This window comes from Dermacentor albipictus, chromosome 2 (genome assembly GCF_038994185.2).
Source record: "Dermacentor albipictus isolate Rhodes 1998 colony chromosome 2, USDA_Dalb.pri_finalv2, whole genome shotgun sequence".
In the NCBI taxonomy this organism is placed as follows: domain Eukaryota; kingdom Metazoa; phylum Arthropoda; class Arachnida; order Ixodida; family Ixodidae; genus Dermacentor; species Dermacentor albipictus.
In genome coordinates, this window is record NC_091822.1 from 106,385,390 (window position 1) to 106,394,063 (window position 8,674).

Sequence of the window (8,674 nt, forward strand, 5' to 3'; positions counted from 1 at the left end):
AATTTCCTGAGCTGAGCTAAAGCAGAACAGAGCACGTAGAACAACAGAAGTGGCGTTCTACGTGCTCTCTTGCGCTTTACCTCAAGTCACGCAGTACCAAATAGCTCAACCATCTGTGCTGAATTTCAAGTTGAGAAATTTTTTTTTGAATTCTGCAAGTTAGCAAATATAACTGCGCTAGCAACTCGTCTGCAAATATTTAAACCTCGCATGTTTCTCGTATGGAAATAGTGGCGTTTTTCCACGCCGACAAACGAGAGACACATAAACAGAGATCGAATGCAGTAATTCAAATTATCTTCGACGAGTGGTGGACGATCTTCTGGCGCCAGAAGAGCAGCAGCAGGAGCAGCACGGTCAGGTTGAGCAGCGTGATGAGCAGGAGCGTCGGCGAGTACCGCGAGATGGAGAAGATGTGCGAAACTCGCCTACGCAGGTCTTGTGGACGGCCCCTCGGAGATGCTAGGTCACCTGCGTTTACGGCGAAGGAAGTGAAGTGTTTTTCTTTATTCCGGCATTTTGTCTCTGTCGGCTATGCGTACAAGCCGTACTTTAACGAAGTTGTGCTCTTTCCTGCACACGGCATTGAACAAACAAAAGTTACCACATAAGCGCGCATCGACCCTCTAATGGCCAATCATTGCTCCACATCATGGAAAATTGGAACCACTTGTTATCTCTAATCTATGTCAATGAAGGGTACATATGTACAAAAACAATGAACTATCATTTGTTTTGTAAACTAATTAGTACAATAATTATTTAATTGGTGATTGGTTTGCTCAAAATTTCATAACTAATATACCACTCTCCAGAAAATCAAAATCACTACTGAATATCGTAAAAATTGCTGTCTTTAAATAAGATTTTTGAGGCAACAAAACACTTAGCATGTATTATACGTTGGGCATTGCAGAATTAACACAGCTAAAATCAACAGCTGGCGGCTACAACAATCAGTTTAGCCGAGAGGTTGATACTTGTTTTTGCTGAACAGACCAAAGGATGTTCCGAGTTTCAAACTTTCGCGATGGCCACGAGTATCGTTGGCTGAAGATCCTAGAGGAAGGATTATTAGTGCACCTACACAAATATCCGGAAATGTCAAAAAGTAGAGGCAGGAAAATTCGTAATTTTGTAAATGTTCGATATTTCAGCGTTCCCAGAACGTCCCAAGACAGACAGACAGACAGACAGACAGACAGACAGACAGACAGACAGACAGACAGACAGACAGACAGACAGACAGACAGGCAGGCAGGCAGGCAGGCAGGCAGGCAGGCAGGCAGGCAGGCAGGCAGGCAGGCAGGCAGGCAGGCAGGCAGGCAGGCAGGCAGGCAGGCAGGCAGGCAGGCAGGCAGGCAGGCAGGCAGGCAGGCAGGCAGGCAGGCAGGCAGGCAGGCAGGCAGGCAGGCAGGCAGGCAGGCAGGCAGGCAGGCAGGCAGGCAGGCAGGCAGGCAGGCAGGCAGGCAGGCAGGCAGGCAGGCAGGCAGGCAGGCAGGCAGGCAGGCAGGCAGGCAGGCAGGCAGGCAGGCAGGCAGGCAGGCAGGCAGGCAGGCAGGCAGGCAGGCAGGCAGGCAGGCAGGCAGGCAGGCAGGCAGGCAGGCAGGCAGGCAGGCAGGCAGGCAGGCAGGCAGGCAGGCAGGCAGGCAGGCAGGCAGGCAGGCAGGCAGGCAGGCAGGCAGGCAGGCAGGCAGGCAGGCAGGCAGGCAGGCAGGCAGGCAGGCAGGCAGGCAGGCAGGCAGGCAGGCAGGCAGGCAGGCAGGCAGGCAGGCAGGCAGGCAGGCAGGCAGGCAGGCAGGCAGGCAGGCAGGCAGGCAGGCAGGCAGGCAGGCAGGCAGGCAGGCAGGCAGGCAGGCAGGCAGGCAGGCAGGCAGGCAGGCAGGCAGGCAGGCAGGCAGGCAGGCAGGCAGGCAGGCAGGCAGGCAGGCAGGCAGGCAGGCAGGCAGGCAGGCAGGCAGGCAGGCAGGCAGGCAGGCAGGCAGGCAGGCAGGCAGGCAGGCAGGCAGGCAGGCAGGCAGGCAGGCAGGCAGGCAGGCAGGCAGGCAGGCAGGCAGGCAGGCAGGCAGGCAGGCAGGCAGGCAGGCAGGCAGGCAGGCAGGCAGGCAGGCAGGCAGGCAGGCAGGCAGGCAGGCAGGCAGGCAGGCAGGCAGGCAGGCAGGCAGGCAGGCAGGCAGGCAGGCAGGCAGGCAGGCAGGCAGGCAGGCAGGCAGGCAGGCAGGCAGGCAGGCAGGCAGGCAGGCAGGCAGGCAGGCAGGCAGGCAGGCAGGCAGGCAGGCAGGCAGGCAGGCAGGCAGGCAGGCAGGCAGGCAGGCAGGCAGGCAGGCAGGCAGGCAGGCAGGCAGGCAGGCAGGCAGGCAGGCAGGCAGGCAGGCAGGCAGGCAGGCAGGCAGGCAGGCAGGCAGGCAGGCAGGCAGGCAGGCAGGCAGGCAGGCAGGCAGGCAGGCAGGCAGGCAGGCAGGCAGGCAGGCAGGCAGGCAGGCAGGCAGGCAGGCAGGCAGGCAGGCAGGCAGGCAGGCAGGCAGGCAGGCAGGCAGGCAGGCAGGCAGGCAGGCAGGCAGGCAGGCAGGCAGGCAGGCAGGCAGGCAGGCAGGCAGGCAGGCAGGCAGGCAGGCAGGCAGGCAGGCAGGCAGGCAGGCAGGCAGGCAGGCAGGCAGGCAGGCAGGCAGGCAGGCAGGCAGGCAGGCAGGCAGGCAGGCAGGCAGGCAGGCAGGCAGGCAGGCAGGCAGGCAGGCAGGCAGGCAGGCAGGCAGGCAGGCAGGCAGGCAGGCAGGCAGGCAGGCAGGCAGGCAGGCAGGCAGGCAGGCAGGCAGGCAGGCAGGCAGGCAGGCAGGCAGGCAGGCAGGCAGGCAGGCAGGCAGGCAGGCAGGCAGGCAGGCAGGCAGGCAGGCAGGCAGGCAGGCAGGCAGGCAGGCAGGCAGGCAGGCAGGCAGGCAGGCAGGCAGGCAGGCAGGCAGGCAGGCAGGCAGGCAGGCAGGCAGGCAGGCAGGCAGGCAGGCAGGCAGGCAGGCAGGCAGGCAGGCAGGCAGGCAGGCAGGCAGGCAGGCAGGCAGGCAGGCAGGCAGGCAGGCAGGCAGGCAGGCAGGCAGGCAGGCAGGCAGGCAGGCAGGCAGGCAGGCAGGCAGGCAGGCAGGCAGGCAGGCAGGCAGGCAGGCAGGCAGGCAGGCAGGCAGGCAGGCAGGCAGGCAGGCAGGCAGGCAGGCAGGCAGGCAGGCAGGCAGGCAGGCAGGCAGGCAGGCAGGCAGGCAGGCAGGCAGGCAGGCAGGCAGGCAGGCAGGCAGGCAGGCAGGCAGGCAGGCAGGCAGGCAGGCAGGCAGGCAGGCAGGCAGGCAGGCAGGCAGGCAGGCAGGCAGGCAGGCAGGCAGGCAGGCAGGCAGGCAGGCAGGCAGGCAGGCAGGCAGGCAGGCAGGCAGGCAGGCAGGCAGGCAGGCAGGCAGGCAGGCAGGCAGGCAGGCAGGCAGGCAGGCAGGCAGGCAGGCAGGCAGGCAGGCAGGCAGGCAGGCAGGCAGGCAGGCAGGCAGGCAGGCAGGCAGGCAGGCAGGCAGGCAGGCAGGCAGGCAGGCAGGCAGGCAGGCAGGCAGGCAGGCAGGCAGGCAGGCAGGCAGGCAGGCAGGCAGGCAGGCAGGCAGGCAGGCAGGCAGGCAGGCAGGCAGGCAGGCAGGCAGGCAGGCAGGCAGGCAGGCAGGCAGGCAGGCAGGCAGGCAGGCAGGCAGGCAGGCAGGCAGGCAGGCAGGCAGGCAGGCAGGCAGGCAGGCAGGCAGGCAGGCAGGCAGGCAGGCAGGCAGGCAGGCAGGCAGGCAGGCAGGCAGGCAGGCAGGCAGGCAGGCAGGCAGGCAGGCAGGCAGGCAGGCAGGCAGGCAGGCAGGCAGGCAGGCAGGCAGGCAGGCAGGCAGGCAGGCAGGCAGGCAGGCAGGCAGGCAGGCAGGCAGGCAGGCAGGCAGGCAGGCAGGCAGGCAGGCAGGCAGGCAGGCAGGCAGGCAGGCAGGCAGGCAGGCAGGCAGGCAGGCAGGCAGGCAGGCAGGCAGGCAGGCAGGCAGGCAGGCAGGCAGGCAGGCAGGCAGGCAGGCAGGCAGGCAGGCAGGCAGGCAGGCAGGCAGGCAGGCAGAGAAAGGCACGGACAGACACATACACAGAGACACATACAGACAGACAGACAGGCACGGACAGACACATACACAGAGACACATACATACACAGAGACAGACAGACAGACAGACAGACAGACAGACAGACAGACAGACAGACAGACAGACAGACAGACAGACAGACAGGCACGGACAGACAGATACACAGAGACACATACAGACAGAAAGACGGATGTACGGACGGACAGACAGACAGTGGCTACTGAAATGTCCGTCACAATTGCTGTCAGTGAAGTTTTTATGTGAAGAGGAATGCATTATGATTGAGATAAGTTGGCATAATACAAATCACGGCAACGCATGAATCCCGGTCAGTGTAATATGTGGGATGAGTTACGAGCAGATATACGCTTCTATAATCAAATCTCGGACAAACGACCTCCTACGTATATAATACCGCGAGTGAACAGCTGATTCGGATGAAAACTTTATAATGGAAACTTGAGGTTCAGCGAAGTTCACGCACTACAATGCTTGTCACACTTATAAGCATTGTGAAGGCACACTCCTCGTAAACTCATGGCGGAAGTGATAGCAGGTTCACGAAAGTGACCGCTGGGACAATGACTCAGCGCTCACAATTGCGTCACGACTGGAAGTTTGGAAAATTTTTTCCCTTGCCAAAAGGAGGATACTCATCACTGCGTTCTTCCTATCGACCCATTTCTATACTTTTCACATGTTCCAAACTTCTTGAGCACATTATCTTTAAACATCCAACAGTTTATCTTTATGGTTTTCTCGGCCTCAGGCAACATGGATTTCGTAAAGAGGTTTCAACCACCATTCAGCATTTAGAAACCATTCATGATTTCGCACCTATTCTGGATAACCAAGGGCAAACTGATATTATATCTTTAGATTTCGAGAAAGCATTTCACAGGGTATAACACACCAAACTCATGATAAAATGGAAACCTCTACCTTAAAGAGTCCCTTCTATCTTGGATTCAAGCATACGTTACTTCGAGAGGGCAAACTGTAAACATAGACGGGACACATTCCCGTTCAAGACCTGTACTATCCCGAATCCCACAGGGATCAGTGTTTGGGGCCTTATTTTTCTGCATTTTCATTCATGATATGGCACAGGAATTGCCAGTTGAAATAAAATTGTTTGCTGACGATTGCGCTTTATTTTAAGAAATCCGTAGTCGCGCTGACCAATCGCTATTAAATACTTCGCTGTCTACACCGCAATCGTGGTGCAGAGCATGGGGGATGAAAATCAATGCGAAAAATACTGTAGCGATGACCATGACGCGGAAACGACACCCTTTAAACTATGAGTATTCGATCAATGGGCAAATTTTAGACCGCGTGACAAACTATCAATATTTGGGCGTAGTTATCAGCACGGGCTTAAAGTGGAGTGACCACGTGTCATACATAGAAAAGAAAGCCATGCCGAAGCTTGGTTACTTGAGGCGTTGCTTAAGAAAATCACCCCGTGAGATAAAGCTACTAATCGTAGCTTACTAAACTCATGCGCCCGATTCTTGAGTATGGGTCCGTCATCTGGGATCCACATAGCGAAAGTAACATAAAAAAGGTGGACAAAATTCAGAGAAAGGCGATAAGTTTTGCATTTAATTCCTTTAGCTGGTATGCATCAACAAGTACGATGCACGAAACAGCAGAACTAGTTACCATACAAAAACGGCGATATAAAGAACGATTAAAGTACATGTACCTGCTCTACCATAAAAAATTAGGCATCGAAAAGGATACGTATACCGAGCCCTTCACTTGTCGATCAACTCGGTCTAGCCACGCTAAGCAGCTTAAAGATTACTACTGCAAAACAAAAACGTTTAGAAACTCATATTTTCCCCGAACCATTAGGGAATGGAGTGTACTTCCTGTTGCGGTGTTCGCCTGCGACACCATAGAATCATTCTTGAAACTGCTTAATTCAAGAAATTGTATCGTTGAGCGCGGGGTACATCGACTGCCCTCCTTTTCTTTTTTTGGCCTGCCCTTTCACGTAATTGTACGCACGTGTTCTCTGATGCGTCTGCCACTGGTACATATTTTTACACACACTACTTCATTATGTTTGTCGGATAGGATGTATGTTATGAAATTGTTTGTCACGCGTTGTATACATATATTCTTCTAGTTTTGTTTTTCTGTCTCTTGAATGTTCGTCAACTTAGCGCTAAGAGCACTTTGCATTTTCTACTTCTGGAATGGTTTCACATTGTCAGCGCTAAATGCTACGTTTTCGCAAATGACGCGCTGTTCATATTTTGAAATTCAGTGCTATTCAATTTTGCTTACGCTTCGCACCTTGTACTCAATGTATTGTTCGTCATGTATGTAACCACTCCTGCTTAAAGCCTCCAATCAGAGGCTGCCAGTAGTCTTGAAATAAATAAACAAATAAATAAATAAATAAATAAATAAATAAATAAATAAATAAATAAATAAATAAATAAATAACGCTGAAATAAAACAAGGAGAACCGCAGGTACAGTTGCTAGTATGCCTACATGGGCTGGTTGGGGTTGCATAATATATTTTATGTTTATACACGAGCCACCGACGATGACGCAGATACGAGACATGAAGTGAGCTCATGTTCTCGTGTCTATTTGCTGTGTCATTGTGAAACGTTCATGCTTCACATAATATAAAGGGCGGGGGAGATAGAAATGAAAAAAATATATAAAAAAATTATATTTGCGTTTAGAAAGCCAGAACCGCGAATGTGGCAAATCACCTTGCATGACATCATGGCCTCAAACACTGGTCACACCGGCAATAAGGCCAAAGCTTCATAAAAAGTAGCTTTTAACAGGTACCAATTGAAATACGCTTTCAAATATAAATGAACGCCTCGAAGCTAATCGAGGTTTAACGGCGTCGACACAAAACGCACACTGTACAATCTTGCAAAACAGAAATGCATCATGCGACGCCAATCGCTCGCCGACACATTTTCCACCATTTGAAATACAATCGAGCGTTCCTTCAATCCTCAACAGAAATGCGTGTAGCTCACCTTCTGCTTCTATGAGAGGAGCCACCGATCGAGAAGAGGGGCTCGGAGCGTGCCGAAACGCGTTCTCCGCGCCACTTCCGCCACCTTGACTGTCGTGCGTGGATCCGGAATCAGCCACGTCATCTCCGACCTGGGCGGCTGCAGCGTCTGCACTCACACTGGCCACCGGAGACGCCTGTTGTGGGGCCGGGGACGAAGGCTGCTGGAGGCCCGCTTCAGTTCCCTCGCCGTCGAGCGGCTCGACTTCGTCCAGAAGCGGAGCGCGGTCCGTGTGCATCGCCTTGGATTCGAGGCTGAGGGCCCCGCCTGGTTGGACGTCGGTGTCGAAAGTCTTTCCGGGGCTCGAATCACGCACGAGGCTTCAAAAGAGCTCCGGGAAGCACCTTTATGGTTGCTGAGGGCGTTCTGCTCCCGGTGGATGTAGCCCCTTTGACTCTGGGGCAGTCATCGGTGCTTACCCGCGAGATGGAATATCTTCATCTTCTTCCCAGCCTGACTAGCCATGGCACATGTCCACACCCAGGAATTTGTGGTTTCTGTGGTCGTTGCTGCTGTTTCTGGAGTAGCCAAATATATGTATAACCTGATGATTTACCCTAATATAAGCTATTTAATTTTGGGTGCTTCTTTATTGAAATAAAAATAAAAGATTGAGACGTAGTCACCTTATAATGGTGACGGCTACTCCTTTTCTCATAGAGGTGGTAATTATTGCCAACGAAAACCCGCCCTTTACATCTTCTGGTGGGTTTGCGGTCTTGTTTTCTGATGAGAGGGTCGGTGTTTCATCAAAAAAAGCAGTCGCCAGGCGTTTACACGGCCCCTCAAGGAAACTTAATTTATCTGTGCTCCTAATAGTAAACACTCATTTTGGCATTCTACTCTTTTGACGTACTTTCGTAAATGTTAAATACTAATTATAAGGCGTAAATCACAAAGTCAACACACCATCTTGGGGCATAAAATCTTTCGAAAAAGCAAACAAACTTGGAAAGATAGCATAAGTTGTTGCAAGGTCACCAATGCTCGCAAGGCGTAAGCCTACGTGGGGTCTGGGATTAAGTTTCTAGGGATTCGAAGATAGTTTAGTACTCAAAACTACTCAAAATTAGCAGGACCCTTACTCAAGTATTACTGCGCAACAAATGGATGGCAAGTTGGTAATGGATTACCAACTCGCCCGGAATGCTGCTCTCATTAGCGAGACCCCACGGCTAGGACACTGACAGTCATTGTGGCTAATTATTCATTCCAACGGGAGTGGGCACGGCTCCATCGTAAGCACACATTATTAACGTGAGAGCACTAAGGAGTCCTTGTCACAGAAAATCCGGCATCGGCGTTGGACTTCACTTCGGCGAAAAGTATTTCGAACCGAATTCCGAACCACGCATACCCAACATTTTCTCTACCACCAGAGTTGCTCGCACGTTCTATATCATTCTTTGCAAAGTTATTCATCGGCATCTTGAGAACGGCAACCCACAAATAAATGTAATGAAAAAAAATTGGCAGTGGCTTC

General features: G+C 53.9%; 1 protein-coding gene across 1 annotated transcript; it reads right to left on the minus strand.

Annotated features, from left to right (window-relative positions):
* Positions 1-275: 275 nt before the first annotated feature.
* LOC135914876 (uncharacterized) lies at positions 276-7,634 on the minus strand. The gene is made up of 2 exons (XM_065447793.1): positions 7,153-7,634; positions 276-471 (listed from the first exon to the last, which is right to left on the minus strand). Exons 1-2 carry the CDS (start codon positions 7,427-7,429, stop codon positions 290-292), a joined length of 459 nt encoding a protein of 152 aa, XP_065303865.1. The 5' UTR covers positions 7,430-7,634; the 3' UTR covers positions 276-289.
* Between the last annotated feature and the right edge of the window lie 1,040 nt (positions 7,635-8,674).